The sequence below is a fragment of the Plutella xylostella genome, chromosome Z (genome assembly GCF_932276165.1).
Source record: "Plutella xylostella chromosome Z, ilPluXylo3.1, whole genome shotgun sequence".
In the NCBI taxonomy this organism is placed as follows: Eukaryota; Metazoa; Arthropoda; class Insecta; order Lepidoptera; family Plutellidae; genus Plutella; species Plutella xylostella.
In genome coordinates this window covers 9,787,220-9,812,277 of record NC_064012.1, presented here as the reverse complement: position 1 = coordinate 9,812,277, position 25,058 = coordinate 9,787,220, and the positions used below count along the sequence as shown (strand labels likewise).

At 36.7% G+C, this 25,058-nt stretch overlaps 1 protein-coding gene across 14 annotated transcripts in view; it reads left to right on the top strand.

Moving 5' to 3' along the window:
* Nucleotides 1-25,058, top strand: part of LOC105384126 (coiled-coil domain-containing protein CG32809) — a 118,094-nt gene that overhangs the window by 29,199 nt on the left and 63,837 nt on the right. For 13 of the 14 annotated variants that reach the window (XR_007268176.1, XR_007268177.1, XM_048632554.1 and 10 more), the window contains 6 exons: nucleotides 1,606-1,748; nucleotides 2,989-3,090; nucleotides 7,152-7,320; nucleotides 8,168-8,366; nucleotides 20,903-21,068; nucleotides 24,983-25,048. Coding sequence is in view for 12 of the 14 variants with exons in the window: in XM_048632554.1 (XP_048488511.1) it covers nucleotides 1,606-1,748; nucleotides 2,989-3,090; nucleotides 7,152-7,320; nucleotides 8,168-8,366; nucleotides 20,903-21,068; nucleotides 24,983-25,048 (845 nt within the window). In the remaining 2 variants the exon portion in view is untranslated. The remainder of the gene's footprint in view (nucleotides 1-1,605; nucleotides 1,749-2,988; nucleotides 3,091-7,151; nucleotides 7,321-8,167; nucleotides 8,367-20,902; nucleotides 21,069-24,982; nucleotides 25,049-25,058) is intronic. The other variant, XM_048632559.1, reaches the window with a different exon arrangement.

The following is a 25,058-nucleotide window of genomic DNA, read 5'->3' as shown; positions in this document are numbered from 1 at the left end:
GCTTACGACTAACCGAACCGAACAAACATTATTTCGGTGAAGCAACCGTATCGTCGATCTGTGCTTTTGAGGAACCGCGCTAGTGGAGAAAATATAGTATTAGTAAGCGGTTCGAATGGAAAGTCCTGTTATAAGACATTTTCCTTTAAATTGGAACAAATCTTGTTGGTTTCCTTATTGAGTTTTGTCCGCCCATGCTGGTTGTTTTGGCTATATCTTGGTCATACCTTAATCAATCTTAAAACTTAAATAGGTACCTACTTATCTCAGAAATGGTTGACTTTCGCATAATGCATTGTGGGGTTCAATTAAGTGGAAATGCCTTCGTCTACAACCTATCACCCTGAATAATATAAACATTCGGGTACAATCATTAATATTTATTTAACCTTTATTACTTTACCATGATGTGAATATGACTACACAAGTGGCAAATTTCACCTTCATATTAACATAATTTGAATTTACATTTCTATTTCCACGCCACATCTCGAGGTGAGACATCGTCCCGTCCGAATAATAACTTAATCCCTTTAATACACGCCTCATCGATTTGTTCACATCGTTCCAATATTTTACATAAATTCATCGAGCATTTACTTGGTTAGGTACGCATTAGCAAAGACAATAATATAAAATGACATATCATAATCATTCATACACTATGTAAATAGAACATAGGAAAATATTTTGTAAAACATTAATTTATATAGTGAGTAGGTAGGCAATAAATATAGCTTTTTATAAGTTTGTGTCCGTTTACCGACATTTGATCATGTAAATTCTCCATAATATCCCCGATAGTCTTGCCCCCGAAAACCCGAATTCATTAAACGAATAGTGGCTGTGAGTTTACAAGAGACTTGCAGGTGTCATCGTGAATATTTGTTACATTTGGTCTACTATCACACCTACCTATTTTTCCCAAAAGCGACATAGTATGCTGTATCTAGCCAGAAGCAGTTAAGAAAACATGAACTCTGGACGTGGTTTTACAGTGGATCCACCTTACATAGTAGTTTCTTTTTGGTAATGTCATGCAACTGTATCACTCCATCAACTTTGCAGCAGACTGGTGTAGGACGGTCGCGTTTATAGCAAGGCTATAACTTTTGGTCAACTGTTGCTTCCTACTTGCTGGGATGCAAATTATTGGTCAAATTGTACAAAGTGAAGGAAAACAAAATACATGTTCTTTTTAAAACTCGTCTCCACAGGCAAGGAATCGCGACGGGTTGCCGTTTCGCGTGTACTCAACCAGTCGGCGATAATATCGCCGTACCTATATACGTTCTATGAGAAGTCGATAATCAAGTATATTATTATGTGTGGAAACACGTGCCACAACGATAGTATCGTTTCGATTTCGTCGCCTGTGGAGATGCCCCTTAGCGTTTGTCACCAACACGATAAAGAAGAATAATATGTTACCATTATTAGTACAATAGTCTAGGTATCCCCTCAATCATCATCATCACGACCCATTACGTCTCCACTGCTGGGGCACAGGTCTCCTTCCAATGAAGGAAGGGTTTTAGGCCTAGTCCACCACGCTGGCCAAGTGAGCCCCTCAATACTCCTCATTAATAAGGTGGTTTATTCCAGGTGGTCTCTCAGACGGGGAGGCGAGTCGGGGAGCGCGCGGGCGACCGTCCCGCCGCGACGACCCACGACGACACACACTGGCCGGCAACCATCTGTACCTGCACCCTCACCACCCTGGACAGATCAACTCACACGAGATGGAGGTGAGTTCAGAGTATACTGCTGGATACCTTTCTGCGTCAGATGAGCGTAGTATTTTGGGCGGGCGTCGGAGCTTAGAAGCGCTTTACATAAAATACGGATGACATGATAGGTCAATTACTATCAATACAGTATACTATTTAGAATCTCGTCAACGCACACTTAAGGTGTTAAGCACGAAAATGATGGCTTCAAAATCGCCGAAAAATCTATACGGTTACACAAAGTAACCGAAATGTTGTATGTTAATCGCGGGTATGTCATGTGTTAAGATGGTGTAAGATAATTATTCCCGTAGGGGTAGCCATAGTAGTGACTCGCAAGAAAGATACTTAGTACTTAAATACATTGTACCTTGTAGATTTTTTTTGTTTTAAATAAATTTATGAAAGTAATATCGTAACATACTCGAAGGTACATTTAAAATTTTAAAGAAACTGTCAGGTAAAACATTTTCTATCAAGCTTGTGGATAACGCGAAGATTTTCAACGGATGTGATATTTTTCATCGCGAAATCAACCGGAAATGAAAGTAACTCTTTGATGCTCGGGAAATCGAAGACCGTGCAACAACTATGTTATTTCAGAGTTTGTAATAGAAGGTTTCAGGCATCATCTACCAACTGTCTCTGTTTACGTAGCCGTCAGACACAGTCATGTATAAGCACTAAGTTTAAAATTGAATTTTGCATATTTACCTATATTAAAGGAGTTTTACAGCGTTTTGCATGTGTGTGTGATGATATGGTAAGGTAAGGTAAGGACGGATATAATTATTTAAAAATAAACAAAAGCAGTGCTTTTTATACATAACACAACATACACTAGGGTGTATCTTTAGACAAGGTAAACCACATCACTTACGTTACATGTAAGTCATGAAAAGAGAGAGATTGGAAATGATAAAATTACATAATATTTTATACTCGTAGACTCGTGCATTTTCAAAAGTTAAGTAGAAAGCTATAATTACATATATTTTCCCAAATACATTGTTAATAATTATAACACAAGCCAAAAATGATTCTGTGATGCGGTTGAAAACAATTTGAAACTTACATTTTGCCCAGATATCAATTGGTCTGTTTTATTATAATATAACCACCTTTATAGTAAACATTAAATAATATTATGTAGGTAGCAATTAATCATATTTTCAGTGAGTAGGAATTTTAATTATCAAAACAATATCCTGGTTTCATATTACAATTATAAATTAAAATTGATAAATTTCCTCTACAGATTTACAGTTATGAAAACGATCCATATTACCCTGAGTACGCCACGGTGACCAAGCATAGAGATCACAAGCAGAATAAATGCTTAGATCCTAGATTACGCAAGGTACAAAGTTGAATATTTTACCATCATTAATCCAGTAACATTAACTTTAAGAAAATACTAATAAAATTTACTAACACTCATCTATGTTCATGTCATTGTATATAATAATAAGTTACATTCATATTTAGTGTTCATTGGATCGTTTCATACAGGAGGCGCTTTCGTGTGGGCTACCACTCCCGAAAAAGACAATCCAAAAGTAAAGATTATCTGACAAATCTGATTGTCTTATCAGTCTAGTACAGATTTTATAGTGTGTCGAAATAAATAAAAGTTTACGTTTTCGTTTGCAGTGGGGGTCTAGTAGTAGTTTGTCTAAAAACTATAAATGTTTCAGTAAGTACCTGTTCTCGCATACATACTAAGTGGCGCCTCTAATGAAACTATCATGAAACTTCTGACAGATAATGTATGCAGATGGCAGGAGAAAACGTAAACTTTTTTCGTTTTCATAAATAGTAAAACTCGTAAGTCCTAGATTTGGTAATGTGTCGAAAACTATAAAAGACAGAAGAAAACCTAAACTTTTTCACTTTCGTAAATCACAAAACCCGTACTAGAAGCTCTTATCTTACAGATGATAATAATTATACAGATAAACGATACTGCATTGTTGATTGCTTATGTGTCGGACTGTCGGTGTTGGTAGCTGTAGAAGTATACATCGCTAGCTAAAAACTATTACTGGAGAAGGCCAGAAGTTGAGTCAAACTTCTCTATGTAATCAAATTACACTTAACCCTGCCGCTAACTCTGGATGACCTAAGTGAGACCTAGTTTCTATTTTGTGATATCAAGAATCTGTAGTGTTAATTCGAATATCGTGTCTTTGTCATGACTGCCTAAGTGTGGTTGCTACTTGAATTTACCGAGACAGGGCTAGGTCATGGTTCTAATTGTGATCTTAGAGTAAGAATAATCATTTTCATCATACAATAGTCATTTTATTTACTACAAAAAGAGGTTTTAGTATTGAAAGTGATAGAATAAAACTTTACAATAAGCTCCCTGAGCAGGGTAAGTAATACGAGGTATAAAAACGAATAGTATAACATTGAAAAGGTATACGCCCATATTATATAAATTTATTAAGTATAACGTCCACTGTATATAACAAACGGAAGGTATAATTACTAAATACATAATTTCATAAAGGATAACGTTCAAAAAGTATAATTTCAATTGACATAACGATTAAAATGCATAACGTTTATAACATATATTATTCAACGGATATAATATCATAATGTATAATATGCAAAATAAAATATTATTATTGGAGCTAAGTTGGGAGACTCCGCTTTGCTTTTAACGGACATGTGCACCTAACACGCTCCTCCTCGCTTTGTTCGTCGTCGCACCTATCTTTAGGTTTTGGTACTAGGGGTTTTCACAGCGTTATTATTATTGAAGCTATGTTGGGAGACGCTCCACTCCGCTTCGCTGCGCTCCGCTTTGGTTTTAACTAACATGTGCACCTAACACGCTCCTCCTCGCTTTGCTCGTCGTCGCACCTATCTTTAGGTTTTGGTACTAGAGGTTTTCACAGCGTTATTATTATTGAAGCTATGTTGGGAGACGCTCCGCTTTGGTTTTAACTAACATGTGCACCTAACACGCTCCTCTTCGCTTTGCTCGTCGTCGCACCTATCTTTAGGTTTTGGTACTTAGGGGTTTTCACAGCGTTATTAATATTTAAATTATGTTGGGAGACGCTCCGATTTGGGTTTAACTAACATGTGCACCTAACACCTTTTGGTGCTAGGAGGTTTGACGGCGTTGGGTAATTAAACACAGATTATGTGATATGAGAAAGAAACTTTATACAAAATGATAGTATATATTTTAATTGTTATACGTAATGTATGTTATACGATTTGATATTAGTCCTCGTGAGTGTTAGTTATTTTGATATTAGGTATATGAAATGTACGTTATACCAATTGAATCTTATACCTTACGAAAATATATATGGTGTTGTTATTCGTAACGTTCATTATAATGTTGCGAACGTTATTAATGTGAAATTATACATTTTGTTTTTATACGTCGCAATACGCACCCCCCTGAGCAAGTCTGAAAGTAAAATGAAAAAATATTCAGTAGGTATTTGTAACAATCTACTTCTGAAGATTGCAATTCAACATTTGTTTTTCCAATAGAATAATGCGGGTAAAGATATTACTTATGGCTGTTTCATAGAAATATGTTTTATTCCGTTGTTTTATAAATAAGATCACCCTTATGTACCTTAACATTTCCCATGACCATTAGTACCTCCTACCTTGAGCTTTCAAGTACAGTAATAGACAGCAAGGCAAATACGACGTAAATTATTCCAGCGCCATTGAAGCCTGAAGGGTTACTCTATCTATACTAACGAAAAACGAGAGCTGTGTCGTTGCAATCGGAACGTTTATACCTACAATGAGATACAATTGTGGTTTGCGAACAACCGAAACTTAGAATTTCGTCAAATAGAATGTAGTGTACACTGAGTTCAAATCGGTGCTTAAGTGATGCGAAAGCTTCTCAGCTTAGTGAACAGGGCAATATTCTAAGTGCATATTCGGTTATATAAATTGTTTGGAAACAGAAGCATTAACACCAATAGCAATAATTGATGTATTCGCATTTGGACAAACACTAACTACCAGTTGCAATAACTCTATCTACCGATGACTGGTTGTAGGTTTAGTAACTACCAGTCATCGGTAGATAGAGTTATTGAAACTGGCAGTAAGAGATTGGATTCTTAACGTATTGAGTATATTTTTGGCTGAATAAGACATAATACATAATACTAATTGGTATTATGGTAATTATTAGGTAAATTGTGCAGTGTTTCACCTCACAATATTTTTGTATTCAATAAGTATCATTGTCAATTGAGCACTGTACTATACAGGAGCCCTATCGATAAATCAAAACGAAGTAATATTTACAAAGTACCTAGCTATACTAAATTCATTTTAAATTAAAAACAACTGATTCCGAAAATCGTAGTTAAATCAAGTTCACATATTATGTTTCTTCGTTGATATTGGTAGTGATTCTGAAGGGCACATTCTAAAATTAGCACTGTCAGTTAAAATTAGAGATTTTTGTAGCTTATTTTAAAATTAGGAAGTGCCGCCTTTAGAATCGATATCATTGTCATGCTAATGACAAACCTCTAGCATAGAAACCGCAGGCCTATACATTAGGCCTATACATTTAGGTAGTGGCTAAAAAGCTTTACCTATTAGTAAATTGGGTATTAATTCCAGCTAGGTATTATACAGATCATCGGATATCTGAGTGATTGGCGAGCTTATCACTTTACCGGTACCCTCTGCCAATGGCTATTATGCCTATTGGTTATTGAAATTAAATACATTGACATAAGTTAAAACGTATAGGAATCAGAAAATAACTACACTTCTGTATATTTTAATTGAGCTGAGACTAGGTCTGCCTAGCCGTGGTTCATTAAGTATTTATTTTCAGGAATACCATTAAAAAAAGAGTTATGATCCAAGCAGCATCTTTGTTATAATGTTTGAAATAAATATAAGCCTGACTCAATGTGATATTTCGTATTGAATAAAAAATCTTATGTTCATTCGGTATGGTATAAGGGTATAAAAGTACATAATAAGTCAAACGCTAAATACGAAAGATATTTATCGTAGACGAAAAGATAAGACGAGTCGTTGAGCAAAGCTAAGCTGATTAGGCATCAGTCTCTAAGTCGACGAACGAACGAACAAGAAATTGCCATGCTGCAATTTGTTTTTTCCAAAGCTTTGGAGCGCTGCGCTAACCATAGCTCTATCTCTCTGTATTAAACATGCCGATAGCACAACAGCACTCGTTCATTATTCCTTCACTACAGAGTAACCCCCTTATTCATAAAAAAAGTTACTGAACGGATTAACTATTGAACTGTTCTGTCCCTCTCTGACAGAGAACAATTTGTTCTTTGACAGAGAGTGACAAAACAGTTCAATAGTTAATCCGTTCAGTAACTTAGGGGGTAACCCTCCAGGACCTTACCCTAACAGTAGTGACGTCCACAGCCGCCGCTGCCGCGAGGCTACATGCCGCAGAATGCCATGCTGTTCGACGACGACCCCGGCATCATGTCCGAGGTGGAGACGGCATCTACAGGGTTCCGGAGGGGGGGCAAGCAGAGGTCATCGCTCCCCGTCGTCAGGACGCCCAGCAAGACGTTGGAACGGCCGCTGGGTGAGTTTGGTTGAGTGACTTGGTTATGTGTAACTATTTCAACATTTAGGGTGACTTGCACAAAACATTTTCAAAACAAAACGTATTTAAAACTATTGCTCGCTTACTTTGACAATATAGTGTCATAGCAAGACAGCTATAGATTTTAATATACGTTAAATGTTTCGTGCATGTCACCCTTAAAATGATGTGAGATGGGACAATCTGAAAACCAGCGCTGTAACGTTGGCCACAACTTACAGCAGATGCTGAGATTGTTCCATTTTGACATTTTTTAATTCAATTGTATATTTTTAAATTTAATTGCCTGTTTTTTTGGCAAATAAATGTATTTTCTTTCTTTCTAAAATCAGATTTCAAAATGCGATTATTATCGTGATTTGTTTTCTAGGCCTATGTAGTATAGTTAGTACCTACGTTTGTGACGCTCAATTCATACATTTCAAAATATAACGTACAAAGCTAACGTAAGTAGGAGTTTGACGTGTAGGTATAGTGTGCACCTATACTGTGAAACATAAACTGAAAACAAACATGCAGTGAACACAATCGAAGTCCACTGTAAATGCAATAAAAGCCAGTTCCTTACACATTGTCATTCAATCTCTGCGTCCTTGCTGCGACGGAGAAAATTACACTCAGAATTACATTTCCCCGTGGAATGTTTATTTGTTTTGTCTCTCCGATCTGAAATTGAAAACTTGACGACTAGCGCCTTTGAAAGTTTCATAAAAATGAGCGAGACGAGGACTCACGGTGAATTCGGTTACACATTTACAAAAGGGGTCCGAGTCAGTCAACGAGACGTCTTAATTTGATATTTTGTTGAAGAAATATTTCTTTGCAGGTTTGGTGTTTTTGCAGTACAGAAATGAGACAAAGCGCGCTCTGTTGCCCAATGAGATCACGTCTATTGACACGGTGAAAGCGCTTTTCGTCAGAAGTTTTCCGAAACAACTCACCATGCAGTATATGGACAGCCCCATGGTGAAAATCTACATCCACGATTCCTCAAAAGACATGTTCTACGAGCTCGAGGATGTCAGGTGAGTAAATTAAAAAGTATTTAACAGGTGCGTGCAGTCTTGTTAAATCACTGCGCGCTCTGAAAGCTATAAAAAGCGAAAATTTTTGCGTGATAGCGCTAAGGTCAAGCTGTCATATAAATGTTTGGTACATGGATTTAATTACGGGCTGGGCAGATATTTTGTTAGATTCAGAAAATAATTATGTTCAATTTAGTAAAGGATATTTTTTATGCTTTACTGTCATTGTTTGCGAGTAATCGTAATCGAAAAAAATATCGTGAAAAACTAGAAAAAAGAAAAGAACAAAGAAATTAGAGGCATTTCCCTAGAGTCACAGATACTTATAAGGTTTTATTTAGTATTGTTATATACAGGACGTCGTAAACTTCTGCTAAGAAAAACCACTCGGGCCATAAAGGTTAATGAAATATTTAGGAATCATTACGTATTTTATACAGGTACCCCGTATGTTAAGAAAATGAAATAAAAGAATTACCTAGTTAAGTATAATTTTTCCTTTCATGATTCGATATGAATATAAATTGTATTTCTGTTAAATAATTCGTAAATAATGGTTGCCGTAATACTATAATAGAAAACATATAAATAAAATGTAATTCTTCGATATTTATTGGAATTCTGATAATACTTCGCTAGTTTAATGAGAAAGAAATGTTTTAGGACCCAATTTTATATAAGTATAGGTACTTATTTCAATATCATGGCATAATTCTCCCAATAGTCCCAATGGAATGTAAAAATTTTCATTGAAACCCTAATTTGTCGCGGCATACCGACGTCACAGTTCCAGAACCTTCTACTTGCTTAAAACACAGTGCGTTCAATATAATGAGTTATACCCACCAGGCAGAACCCTTATTATATAAGACTCAAGTCTTCTCAGTAGGTAGTCCTTGATCAAAGCCATAATGACTGGCATAATCACAGGGGACACTTAATATGGCGAACGCTATATAGCTCAGAATAATATCGATGCACATTGCCCGAGCGGTGGCAGCTCAGTCGGGAAAGCGTGAGTTTCTCACGCCAGAGATGCCAATTTCAATCCCGGCGCTGACATGGGTATATTATACCAATGAGTTCTATGGTATTTAAGTACAATGTATATTACGGCGGAAAACATCATGAGGAAACCTGCCAACCCACCAACCCGCAGTGGACCAACGTGGTCCAAGCTTAGGAATGCAGTTTAGATCTTGGATATGTAAAAAGGTTCCTTTTGAGAGCGCCAGGTCACACCCCGACAGAGAAAAGAATAGAATAGATGCACATTGACCATTGATCTTTATTTGAGGGATTTTCAGCTGCGCGTGAGGGCTAGCGCGCAATGTAACTAAATAGCTTAGGGCTCGTACAGGCTCTACACTTCAACCCTCTAATGAAATTGCGTGAATGGCCGTCTAGACTAGTGACCGTATAGATAGAGAATGTACAAAGAAACATTCTTGGAAAAGCCAGTCGCGATGCAGAGAAATTTTGTGATAAATTATGAATCTATAGGATATACACACTCAAGAAAGTCACGAGCAAAGAAAAAATCCAGTGACAATAGCACCAAATATATATATATATTTATATATATATATATATATTTATATATATATATATATATATTTAACGGCGCATAAGAAAATTACGAATTCAAAACGTTAATATTTTGTTAAAGTTTCTATTTATTTATATATATATATAATATATATAAAGTATATATATATATTATATATATATATATTATAATATAAGTTAAATATACTTAAATATTGCAGAAGGCGTCATGAAGTTAGTTTTTTCGTTTCGGACTAATTTGGTGAATTTTTAAATTGAACTTTTTCATTGCTCATTAATTTTATTTGTTACATTGTACAAGTTATCAACAATATAGTCAACAACATTTTATTCCGAATAATTGATGCTAAAATAGCGATTATTCACTATTCATCGAGCTTGTCTCAATATTCTGGCTTTATGAAGTTACCTGAGACACAGACAATACGTCACTACATCGGTGGCTAAGAATAGATCGTGGCCGACACATTCATCACGTATCGGCTTCTGTACCGAAGTACAGTCAGCCAAAGAGATATGTACGCCCCCACCCCAACACGAACCCTTTAATTTTATGATTTACTGACGGGTACGTTACACGACTTAACTTATAAGTATAATTATTTATATGTAGAGAATTAGAGATTGTTTGTATGTAGGTACTTATCCTTAAAATATTTGATATGGAGTATGTTATACAGATGAGTCTTGGGATGAAAGTGTTAAGCTGGGTGACATACCTACACATTTATTTTGCTGGCTGTACATAGGTCTCGCAAATATCGACTGTGAAAATTATAATACCTTCACAATATATTTTTGCCATACTTAGGATCGACTTTGATTCGCCGCCTACCAATTCTTCGTATTGATTCGCATCACTGTAATATTCCATGAAGCTTAAATGCTGGGACATAAAATAATGCTATTTTTTTTACCTGTACCTTCACACCTTCATATTGTATCTCCAATTATAAATATGTATAATTAGTATTTAGGTATATTATAATTATTTACCTAGTATAAGTTTTTTAAATTGCCATATCGACACAAAATATCGTTAATAATAACGATTTTCTCATATGATCACAACCGCAAAAAATCTAGCTACTTTCCATTAGTTTAACCGATCGTGTATGTCTCAAAATCGCGAAGATAATCGCATTTTTTGTGCAAGCACCGCGTTGAATTCTTTAGTACGTACGCGCTGAAAAGGAGGCAAGTGGCGGCACGCGGCGGCGGTGGCTGCGGGGGCGGCGGGGCGGCGGCGCGGGGGCGGGGGGGCCGCTCCTGACGCGACGCACTTCAAAATCACCGGAAAATACACGGGAAACGGTCGAATTTCCCATTCGTGGCACTGTATATTACAAATACAGCACTGAAAACCCCCACTCCAACTTAAAACTAAGGGTTGTGAAAAAAAACGGATGCTGCGCGGAAAGCGCCGGGCTCCTAGACAACATTCTGCGCACACTAGTCTGGTGCGAGCAGCGGGCAGGTGCCCCAGTCCGCGCCGTCACCCTCGACCGATCACCGACCGACCGAGAGCACGCACCTCATTTCTCTCAAAAATCAAAATCACAATCAATCTCTAAAAAATCTTTTAACAAAAAAAACTTTCAACTAAAATTTATTTTTAATTTAAACTAATCTTTACAAATTAATCTCACATCAAGAAACTTTTAAACTTAATTATGTGTATTTTAAAAAGAAGTTGGTGGAAATGTTTTTGCTGCTGCTGTCCTCGTTCATCGGACAGTGACGATGACTCGGACGAAGACGAACCGAACTTATTTTCTCAGCCGTCCACTGTCAGCGTTGTGATTAATAGTGCACCCGCTCCCGGGAGCGCCACTGGAGTCTCCTCCGAAGAGGATCTTCCGCACCAGGGGGCAGAGCTGAACCGCTGGACCCGAGACCTGAACAGCTACTACGGGGGCAGCTACCTTCACTTGTCAGAACTTCGCAAGCGTATCGACGACCGCCGTCGGTAAGTAACTTTAGTTTTTCCGTCACGCGGCTTTCGAAGAGAGAATACCTGTTGATTCTGCCCGTTGTGTCTCTCTGTGCATAAAAATTAGTTTCCGAAACTCGGGTTTTTTAGTTCACCAGTTTTTGTCTGTCTTTTATTCCGTAATTGTAAATAAAATCAATTGTGCGTCGTTCAGTTCAACGTCGTAAGTTAAAAGTTAAAGTTTGTTTTAAGTTTTTAACCAATAAAACTCCTCTTTGACAGTAAATTTTATGCTTTTATGCTTAAATTTGGGTTCATTTTAATGCCCTCTTTCTGATAGTATGTCTCTCCTTCACTATTTATAATAATGAAAAGAGATAATAGGTACTTCGTTTTTTTCTCAAACGTATAAAAAATGGATGAAACTAAAAGATAAAGAGGAAAACGCCAGTATATTAAAATGTTGTTGCGTTATTATTTCAGCTGTTGTGATTTGTGAATGTTGCCGTCGGCCGCGACTGTTCTTTATTATCATACTCATTAAATGTTTAGTCACTCGCAGTCATGTCAATGTTATGTCAAGTAGCATCCTTAAATTAGTTATTTATTAACGCTAGCGAAGAATTAAATCTGAAAACAAGATAGTCGGAGTAAAGACTCAAGTCGTACGTAAAATTTAATAAAACTCAGGTGTATCTTTCGTAGATTATACGAATGATGTCTTGAAATATTATCACGTTTATTTTCATTTGAATAAATACCTCTACTCCGTCTTTCTGTTTCTTCTTTGCTTGTGAATACCGTTTATTGTTGTCTTTACCTGGTGCGTTTTACTAAATATATAATTTAATTTCAAAGCACGCGTGAAAAATTAAGTCATATCATTTTAACACCAACGTAAAATATACTTACGTAAATCACACTAACGTATCAATCTGCCATTATTCAATATATTTTCTCTAGCTCTCTTTTCAGCGTTCAATAGTCCGCCGGTGTTCCATAGGTATATTATCGCATCTTTGAGACCCTCCGTCTCACTTGCATACCTATGTTTATCAATAAAAAATGCGCATATCGTAAGATATAAGATATTGTTTCAACAATAAGAAAAATATTTATAACTCACGGGTTTGCGTTCAAAGAGAAAAAAACTAAATTAATGAACTAAATAAACTAAACTAAGTGAAACGTAGTATAATTTTATAGGCTGTAAATTTAAAAATAATAAGCAGTTCTATGATACTACGGTTAAATTGCTGCTAAGCGGTGCGAGTTTTCAGCTGCAAGTAACCTTTAACTTATTTAGGTACGGCGATGTCCACTTAACTTAATAATAACATAACTTGGCACTATCCATATTCTATCTAGGGCACATTATCAGGGCTATTTACTCTACATTTCGTTTTTATTTACTTATATTATTTTCCTTACGACGCTGCCGCTGTACAACGTACAATTGATACGAAAAAACTCGAGTATTACGGTAATTTAACTTGCTATTTATATAATTGTTATACTGAGTATAATTTATGTACTCTGTATCACTTATTTAGAGGGAATTTAAGATGAAAAGCCTTGACGAGGGGCCTATACCCAGCCCAGTATTTTAATGGCTAATAATCATGATCATTTTCTTATTGGAACATACTTAATTTCTTCAGTTATTTTAACCCTTAACCACTGACGTATATCAGAGAGAGCTAGGCCTACCTAAAACCATTGTTTCCCTGAGATTTATGCGTCAGATCTTGTTGATAAGATGGTTGTGCCCTGTATAACGTTTCTAGGATGTCCAGAAGTGTAGGTAGGGCAAAACACCCAGTAACTGACCATGTGCCAGTAACTGACCACCTTCCTCTTCAACTCCAATAAATAAGAAATATAGCCAAGCAGGGCCATCTAGTGAACATCCAGTCTATTTTGTGGTTCATTGAGAGCATTACTGATACAAAAGATTTTGCCACCCGCCAACAGATGGATAGTGAGCGATCGAAAAAGTTCAGTTGGCGCGCGAACCGAGTAAATTGCAGTTGTGACTAACGTATTTGTTAAGGTAAGTGAATTTTTTGATCGTAAAATTTACTATGAAAAAAATTGAAATCATTGAAAGAAAAAATTATACCATAAAGATTTAATTATAAAGATTACGTTTTTGATAAGATTCAGCTTGTTATTTCCCGTTTGATTGTTTTTAATGGGGTGGACAGTTACTGGACGACAAAACAGCGATTTTCCAATAACTGACCACCTATGTCGGTTATTGGGATTTTTGGTTGAAGCTGAATTTAGGCAAAATAAGAACGTAATATTAAAGCTCATGTGTGCCATTTTCTTGTGTCAAAATATGAGCATTCTATCTTCACTCCTTCCATTTACTGACATAGGTGGTCAGTTATTGGGTAAATTGGTGGTCAGTTACTGGTATTATTATATATGATATATTTTTACAGCTTTCAGCGAGATGAAGAAGCGCCAAGATAGCAAAAAAAGTATAGAAAAGGCAATTCCACTTGTCTGAGACAAACTAGGATCAACAAGACATTCCAAAATAATTCAGGGTGACATGCAAGCACCTTTTAAAATATAGAGAATTCAAACACAAAGTCCAAGTTTGTTCCAGATTCGGTATTAGCTGATGAGGAAGATAAAAACGCTAGTGGAGCATACTATCAGCCTAGGATAATGTGGATTCTCCAGGATAAAGACAGATGTCACCATTTTTCCTTAAAGATAATCCTTGGAGCAGTCCCTTCAAGAATGCAAGACCAGGAGACAAATGGCTTTCACCATCTCACTCTATGAAAAGATACTCAAATGCTATCTTCAGAACAGCTGAAACCGTACCTAACCAATGCCAGCGCTTGTGAACCAGATGAAATTGGTTCCCCTAGCACAAAAACACTTGGCGAACAAGACCTCAATGACGCTATTAATGACCCAACCCGAATATACGTTACCGACGAAACGCGCCTCCACATTTTTCCAAAGACAGGCAAAGCCACTTCAGCAAAATAGGAAAAATAAAGCATCACTACAATGCTAGCACCCTCAGCCGGTGCACCAACACGCCCTTCAATGGCATTATGAACGGCCAGCGGATTTCAAACAGAACGGTAAAATTGGCACACAAGAAATGGGGCATTCTTCTATAAGTTGTTACCACGACCAACACCCCAGCCATTTGGAACCGATACCACAACTATCCGGAATCCACTGGCAACGCTATACTATCATTGGCAGACACATTAGTCCAGCAGCGGAAAATGCAGAAAGTACAGCGATGTTCTGCTTCAGTGATGCCTCTTCAACGAGGCAAAGATTCCCTGTCCCCCTTGCAGAAATGACTACTCCTGTCTTTGGCCAAATACTTACCTACGAAAGCACGTTTCAACAGCATCCTAAATATTCCAGTTGAATCCTCAACAAAGTCATTGAAATCCCGTTCGTCAAGGCATCCATCTTTGTATCCTGAAAAACTAACCCCCAATATCTGATTTGGTCATAATTACAATGGCTAGCCTCAATGACTCTTTTAGCCGCACTGAAAGTCTCTGGGTGGGGTTTCAACTTTCAGCAATAAGGAAAACCATCTGTCTCTGGTCCTACATCCTTGAAAGGACCGGCGGGGAAAAGGCCTACTTTTCCGGCGGGGAATTTATGTTTTCCCAGGACAATACAATCCGCCACGATTCCTCCTCCTCATCAGTTGATACCGAATATGGAAAAGACCGGCTTTAGCGCTTGGATTCGCTACTTTATATTTAAGAAAATGCTCGTTTCTGGCACTATGAATGCTTCATGGGCCTGTCCCACTGATCCTGGCTTGTTCCGGACAAACAAAGTCGCCCTTTCTGTGACTTATCTGAAGGTACTACATTGGGGCCACTTAATCTCCCTGAAAGCTGTAAATTTAAAATGCGTGTTCACTATGTGCATGTGTGTTTATTCCTTTGTTTTTAGTATTTAACAAAAATGCATAAACTTGTGTTTTTAATAAATAAATGGTTGATTATTAAGATAAGATATCATTTAAATTATTCATTAATCTGATTAATTAATTTAATGCACTTTTCAGTTGAGAAACCTTGAGCAAAAGTGATGTGTCACACATTAAAAGAGACCAGAGGATCGGTACTATTAGATGAAGTAATCAAATAAATAAATAATAATAAGATTTAATCATAATTCCATTTTTAAACCATTTTAAATTGGTGGTCAGTTACTGGCATCGAGTGTGGTCAGTTACTCTGTTATTCTACATAGTTTCTAAAACAAAAATCGGATTCAATAAGCGATAAGAATTGAGCCCGCTACAGATAAATTACTGGAACAACTCCCTTAAGGTGGTCAGTTACTGGGTGTTTTGCCCTAATATGGGAAAGTAGCAATAGGTTCATAATGCACCTGTGATGTGACGTCTGTGTGACTTATTGTCAGTGTTAAGATGGTTTTCCACCGCGGCGACGCGAGACGAGAATTGTATTGTTTGTGTAAGAATTTTTCAATTCTGACAGATGTGCAGAAATTTCAATTCAATCGTCGTCTAGCCTCGCAGGTTGCAAACTGCCTTTAGAGCTAGTTTTTCTTGTAAACTTAAGATGGAATTCTGGACGTAGACAACAGAGCGGTTGTTATTGAGATACAATTAATTAGAGAGAGGTAATCTCAATTAACCATTGAGATTACCGCTAGGTGATTCTTTAAAAAGTTCAATGGTAGGATCATCGTTAGGTTGAGTCTAGCAAATTGAATTTCCAAATAAGTATGCCTATTTGAAAATAATATTTATTCCCTAAGCAAAGATTAGGATTATTATTTTCGTTTTTAAATTTAAAAATATTTTTATGAGCTGATTTAATTTTCTACTTAGATAGGTACATACAGAAGCATCCGTAAATAGTCAGTAGCTATCTTCAGTGATCGTAACTAATCAATCAGTGAAGTTAAGCAACACATGGCACGGTCAGTCATTGTATATGGGTGACAAGTAATTGTTTTCTGGATGTTTCCGTGCTTTGGACGGCACGTTAAGCCGTGGGTCCCGGTTGCGGTTTCGGCAGCAGTCGTTGAGCCTAGTCATAGGCCTTTAGGCAGCTTGAAAACTTCTGACAGTCGGGTTGCCCACTCCCGACAACTCTCTCAGCACAAGCTTGCTTGTGTTGGGGTCCACCAATCCGCAGTGGGCCAGCGTTTTAGACTAGGCTGAACCCTTCCTTCATTGGGAGGAGTCCCGTGCCCTAGAAGTAGGGACGTGATGGGTCGTGATGATGATGATGACTTACTTATATAAGTAGGTACTATCTTACTTATACAGGGTGATTGGAAAGTCGATGTATTCCTTTAAATAGGTTGTAGACGAAGGTCTTTCCAGTCAATTGAACCCCATAATGCATTATCCGAAAGTCAACCATTTCTGAGTTATTTAAGTTTTAAGTTTTTTTAAGAATTTTGCCGAAATTTATGTTTAAAAGCAAAATATTTAAAAAACTAACGATTATTTTAATACTTTTTTGATTGTTTTGCATTGGTGACACCTTAGTCAACTAATCATAATCATTAATTGCGCAATATTTAACTTAATTTAGACACAGTGCTTCAAAATAGATGAAACATTAAGAAAATGTTACGAAAGATGAAAACAAAAAAGCTAATTTAAAAAAGAATTTTATCCGTCAATTTTTCAGGCACTACAGCTTAAAAACATAATCAATTTATAAGCTTTAAAATTACATATTCCAATCTAACATCGATTAAGGTATCACCAAGATATAGCCAAAACAACCGCATAGGCGGACACATTTCAGTAGGGAAACGAACAAGATTTTGTTTAAATTTTAAGGTAAAAAGTATTGTAACTGGACTTATTCGAACCGTTAGTTTTTGAAATATTTTGCTTTTAAACATAAATTGCGGCAAATTCTTAAAAAAAACTTAAAACTTAAATAACTCAGAAATGGTTGACTTTCGGATAATGCATTATGGAGTTCAATCGACTTTAAATGCCTTCGACTACAACCCATTTAAAGGAATACATCGACTTACCAATCACCCTATATAGTATCTATTTGCAAAAAAAAATATGCCTAATAACAACGTACCGCAATAAATAAGTACATTTGAATTTGACACCAGGTCTGGCTTTCATAATGCTCAAAATCAGTATTATTCTTATTGCAGCAAAATAAAAACACGTCAGTTGTTAAGGGTTAATGAAAGTCAAAAGTAATCAAACATACTGATACATTTTTTATGTATTGTTTCTTAGGTATTCTGAATAGACGTTACGCGCGGACATACTAACCCCGTAAGTACCTACATAAAAAACAATTGATACCTCTAATATATATTATTATAATATATTATATTTACTCGCTCTTTAAATGTTTTTATTATGAATAATTAACAGCATACCTATGTAGGTATTTTTGGGTTAGCGTTGGGCAGCGTAGTCCAGTCAAAGCAAATTAAATTATAGCTACACACACATAAAATAGTTACATAGGTACACAAAATAATATTGTTTCAACAATTATAACGAATTTATAAAAGGTCGTTGTTTTATTAATTATTATGGACTTTCCGTTGACATCCTCTTAGCGAATAAGCCGTCACTAACAGCCCGCTGGCCTGTCTCGGTTATACAGCACATTCGACGTAGATAAAAGTCAATATTTCGCGACTCACGACAATGTGATTGGTGGGACGCGACGATTACATTTGTATGAAAATTATTTCAAATTTTGTTAAAGAGAATCGAAAGAGGAAATTATGTATTTAATTTGTAGATAAACCATATTATTATAGGAGCGTAGGGAAGCCTCCGTCATAGAACGACGCCGCCGCCGGCGAGTGTCACTCGCAGCAGCCGGCCGCTCACTCAATGATTCGACAACTGAAAAGCCGCAAGCAACGTTGCAATTCACCGAACGCTTTTCGGACACCCTGTACCTACAATTTAACCAAAATTAAACTGTCGTCAATTTAAATTAAACCAGCCCGTAACTTTTGTACCGTATTTCGTTAAATATTTACTGGATCATTTTATCGGCTGCGAAAAAACTAATTATTTATCATCCATTGGCATACTGTAAGTGAAGTGGACACAGACCCGATAATAATAAAATTATGTTTATATACTTGTTTAAATTATAACACTTTACGCTACCTCCCCCTTATTATAATAAAGTTAGACGAAAGATAGATTCTTAACAACCGGTTAGAGTTCAAAGCTTTCTAATCAGTACTCGAAACATGCGTTTAAACCAGAACTTTCTTTAGTCCTTGTAAGTATACTTCTACTAACGGAGCCTGTTCAACAAATATCTGCCCGGCCGAGAATCACACCCTTATTATAGTGTGTGTTCGAAATGAAATTAATTAAGTACCTACAAGCTTATTTAATGCAAGCGTATAGCTAATTATTATATTAGGCAATAACATTATTATAATACTCAAAAAAAAGGATAGGTATAAATAATTGGTTATGTTAGTTAGAAATTGCAATTTCTTACTAAAACATAGCACTTTTATGGCGTGAAATCTTTAGCGGATATTTTCTCTAGGGTTTTTTTTTTTTTTATAATCTTTATTATTTATAGGGACTTTTGTACACTATGTAGTGACGATGACAGTCCCATCGTGACTATTATACTAACATTTACAAATAATTAATAATTCAATTTACATTAATAAAGAATATAACATTCTAGCTGCTCCCGAAGTGGGTTCAGCCAGAATATTATGAAACACACCGACATCAGTAACGTTCAGCTGCAAAGTTTGAATAATCATATTTCTTTTGGGTGCGTAACGGACACATTCCAGTAGTAAGTGATATAAATCTTCTTCTTTGCCACATACCTCACAATTGGGAGAGTTAACCTTTCTCATTAAAAAAGCAAATTTGTTAGATGGTATATATATATATTTCTCTAGGGTTCTTAGCGATTAATGTGTACGCCAGTCTGCTCAGCCTGATAATATAATCCTGCCAGCCTTGAAGTCCTATATCAAATGGAGGCTTCTCAGGAGCTGTAGTGAGTTAGTGGAATATCTGAATATACATTTCGGAAACCACAGCTTAAGAGCATAATGTACCACAGATGGGAAATCGTATATTGGGCAGGAATCGACGTCTTTCTTCTTACGATTTTTGGTGACATGCATAGTAAATTATTATAATGTGTGTTCATTTAATTTAACTACTATTATAAGTAGTCATTTGCTAAGCGCAAAAACTAAATGGGGGTCAACTAAATGGGGTTTAAAATTTATATTGTTTTTACTATGTATTCTATGCAAACTAAATGCTAGGGTATCAAAACGACTGAAAACATAGATAACGAATATATAAATCACTTAGTCCCCCAATTGAATAATTAGCTACTAGCTTAGAAAATTACGCGAAAATGATTCTTTTAAAGCTCTAAAATAAACATTTGGTACCCTACCATTGTTAAAAGCATGGCCAATGAAATTAACTTTAGCTGTGATTCATAATAAATACTTTTACGACTTCTCAAGAACTTTGATATTTCAATGTTCTGATAGGCTTTTGTTTCTTACGACAACGGCACAAAAATAATAATACTTTATGTTGCTAATTCCCTTAGTTGCTACTTTTATAACAATGAGTCTGGTTTAGCTAATGGAAGACGATCACGTTTCAATATTTTCTTGAACTTTTCTCCCTTTGTTTGCTCTTCACCGTCACCTGTCACTAGCTTATTACTTGAGTAACTTAGGGCTTTTGCACATTATCAGTTTATTCACACGTAGTTTTTTTTCCACTGTGCCATCAATTGTACTCCGAATTGTTTTCCAAATTACCCTTCAACACAGTTTGTCGAAAGCACTGTACGAAAGTAATCTTCTCCGATAGCACGGACCGCGGAAAGAACCATAATCATTCACCGACTGCCAACGATCAGTTAGTCGAAAAGTTTTGACGCAACGTGCTACGCGAAGACGGAAAACAATTCGGAGTGCCACCAATACAACTACTACACTACAATATGTTTCTCCACAACTTAAGGGCCCACCTGCGCGACATCCGGGACCGTTCGGTGCTGCGGCTGTTCGAGGCTCAGGACATCGGGGGCGTGTTCCCCGGAGCCCTGGGCGTGGGGGCCATCTCGATACCAGCCGCCGTGTCCAACTCCAGCAATGCCTGCTCAGGACCGCCGATCGCGTGGGATCAGGTGGGTACAGGATAAACCTAGTCTAAAGTCTGTTTTTTTTATTTCAGTTTCTACATTGACAGATTCTTAACGTTTCATCAACATCGATCGTCGATTAATGACGTATCGTTCTGTTGTCAAGTAGGTAAGATTAAAAAACATACTTTAGGTGGAATAAAAAATGTATAGAATCTTAACGTATTCTTATCATTCCACGTAGCGTAGGTACCTACGTAAATTAAGTTAGGTGCTTACTTTACCTACTTTCCCCCGAATTCATAAAACGAACTGTCAGTTTACAGGCTTGCAAGTGCCATCATTTTTTTTCGTCTCACAAATAGTCGAACTACGAGTATCACAATAACGCTTGCAAGCCTCTTGTAAACTGAAGGTACGTTCTTCGTTCTATGAATACTAGGATTATAAAATGCAACTACAAGTCTAAAACATGAACTTAATTTCATTTCGGTTCGGTGGGCACCACACGAAAATAATAAAGCACACTAATTCAATATCATCATCATTTCCTCCTTCCCAAATAGTCCAAATGTTTGAAAACTCAAACAAATCAAACTGTGTATTTTTGCTAAAATACCTGAAATAAAATTACGCTTCTCGTACAATTTGCTAATTTACTTCCTGAATGTAGTTGGAACTTTTCTACTTGCATTGTAGAGTTGAATACGAAAATAACAGTCCACGACTCACCCGCTTGCCACAGGGGTAACTGTTGGGTTAGGGTAGGTTCACACAATCATGGAAAAGCTGTGGTGGCATAATATATGATACCCAAACATGACTCGATTACGTAGAAAGACAGAAAAACAAACGTTTTTCTCGGTGTCTGCGCCGACACCACACAGATGACAAATAAAAGTATAGGTACACTTACAAAAAATATATAGGTACTTTTAAAAAAACAAGTTTAAACTATTGGCATAAATCCTTGGGCCTCGAAGGCTTCAAAGGCCGTGTGAGTTATTCTCGCATACTGCGGGTTCCTTACAGTTAATTTTAATTATAAAAGCTCTGAGCCCATTAAGAGGATTTTGTTCGTTCAAGGAATGATGATGAATGAACGGGCTGTACGCGATAACATTAATGCGGTGCTAATTGTATTTCTTATAACATCAAGACGTACGAGCATAGTTGTTAAAAATATCTCAAATATTATTTTAATATATACAGACAAAAATATTAAATACAGAGAAAAAAATAGGACATTCAATTTAGATTTAGTGTAGAATTTGGCTAATAATACCATATTTCTATCATAAACTTTTATACAAACCTAAATAATCCAGTAGAAGTGTGAACCGGCCTTATAATGGTGGAACTAATTATTGTTATTCACGAACTCGCTAAACCAATAAATTCAAAGTTATCTAATTAATTTTTGATGCAGTGTTTACTTTGTAAACCCTAACTAATAAGCTAAAATGCATAGATTAGCTTTCTGAAATGCATCATTTTGCAGAGTAGAGAGTAATAAAATTGTATTTAGATAGATAGGTATTTCATAATAATTACAATACTATGTACAGGTATAGACACCTACAATCGATGATAACAGTTTTCGTAATGTTTGATAATTTCACTAAATTCACTAAATTGCAAGTTACACATCATACTTAGTACTTACCTCAAAAATTGTGTTTGGCGAGGTTACACAGCACATTATACTAAGTTATTTAAGTTTATTTTCTAACTAGGAATTTTATAATGTAATGAGATGAGAATGTTGTATTTTAAAATCGATACCCAGAAAACACAAATTTACGGTTTCTTTGCCAAATTACTTATAGTATAATTCACAATTGTGGAATTTTTTGAAAACACTGGGCATAGGGAAGTCTAAGGCAAATTCTAACTTCGACATTGACCTCTCTGCTCTAAACAAGCATTTCTCTACACCTCCATTAGTTCTAAATGACCAAATTAGAACAGAAGCTCTTAATCATCTTTCTTCCTTGCCTATCCCTGACTGCCCCTCTTTCAATTTCAAACTTGTTACTGGCCGTGACGTTAAGAGATGCATCTCTGATATTACTAGCAAAGCTGTAGGTATTGATGATATCGGTGCCCGCATGATAGTTTCTATTCTGGACGTAATTTTACCGCACATCACGAATTTGATGAACTATTCTTTACTTTGCAGTTCTTTTCCCAGCCTTTGGAAAAAGGCCTTCATTCTTCCATTACCAAAAGTCCCTAATCCCACGTCCTTGTCCCAGTTCCGACCCATTTCTATCCTACCCTTTCTATCCAAAGTTCTCGAGCGCCTAGTCTTCGAACAGTTGTCCTCCTACCTCTCCAACAACCAACTCCTGAACTCATTTCAATCCGGCTTTCGTCCAGGCCATAGTACAGTTACAGCTTTAATAAAAGTCACCAATGACATCAGGCACAACATCGACGATCAGAAACTTACAGTCCTTGCGTTGCTGGACTTCAGCAATGCATTCAACTCGGTTGACTTCGAGTTACTCCTTGGTGTTATTCAATCTCTTAACGTATCTCCGGCAGTTACAAGGTGGTTCGAGTCTTATCTCAAAGGGCGTCAGCAGTGTGTACGTACTGATGCTGAGAGTTCTTCTTGGTGTCAAGTTCTTGCTGGCGTTCCTCAAGGCGGCGTCCTTTCTCCTTTACTGTTCTCCCTGTTTATCAACATCCTGGCAAACAAACTTACTTCTAACTACCACCTATATGCAGACGATCTTCAGCTCTATGCCGGTGCACCACCTGAGAGCTTGAACACGGCCGTTAGTTGTATTAATGAAAACTTGGAAATTATTTCTAAGTGGGTCAAGTCTTTCGGTCTACTGCTCAATCCCTCGAAATCACAAGCAATTATCCTCGGAAGCTCACGAATGCTTCGTAAAATTGACGTGTCAGCTGTCATGAGAGTCACATACGATCAGACTGTCATACCATACGTAGCTTCGGTAAAAAATCTTGGCGTGATCATGGATTGCACACTTTCTTGGATTCCCCAAGTAGATGCTGTCAGCAAGAAGATGTTCGCGTCCTTCCATTCTCTTAAGCGCTTGCAGTACTTTCTACCACTGAACACTAAAGTTACGTTGGCACAGTCCTTACTGTTCCCTATTCTTGATTACGCCGATGTAAGCTATCTTGACCTCACTGAAGAGCTACTCAACAAACTCGAACGTCTCCAGAACTTGTGCATCCGATTCATTTTCGGATTGCGCAAATATGATCACATTTCTGAGTATCGAGCTCAATTACAGTGGCTTCCAATTCGCCTTCGCCGGAATACTCACATTCTCAACATATTGTACAGTGTTTTAAATAACCCCTCATCTCCCCAATACCTGAAGTGCAAGTTTTCGTTTTTGTGTTCTCATTCTCAGGGCAGAGCGTTGAGGTCAGTAGAGAACAAATTGTTGAGCATTCCTGATCATAATGCCGCCTCTTATAGCGATTCATTCGCAATGAAGGCAGCATGTTTGTGGAACTCCTTGCCAGAGGGAGTGCGACAGTCACCATCAATGGCAACTTTTAAAAAAAATGTTAGGCATCACTATTTTGAATCATTAGGTTGGCAGGTAAAATAGGTATTTATATATATATGTATTTATATTTATGTAGTATTATTTATATATAAGTATGATGTTATTTTTATAAGTATATTTTATGTTGTAAGTAGTTGTAATCTATACAGTAATAATTTAAGGTTAGGTTTAAATCATAGGCTAAGTTCAGTTTGATAATTGTACCTACTCAAATTAGTTAAGGGATCTAATGGCATTTTTCTTTCACCCAGTCGAAGGTTGGCTGGAAGAAATTGCTTTTTGGCAATAAGCCCGCCTTTGTATACGTTTGTGTTTTTTGATTTGTAACTGTTCTCTTTTATGTTTTTATTTGTATGTGTACAATAAAGTGTATAAATAAATATATCTTTTTTCTCTTAGGACCAAAGCTACTTCAGTGAACCGGAGGTCGACACTGAATACAACCAGCACGTCCACAAATCAAAGGTAAGTGTTT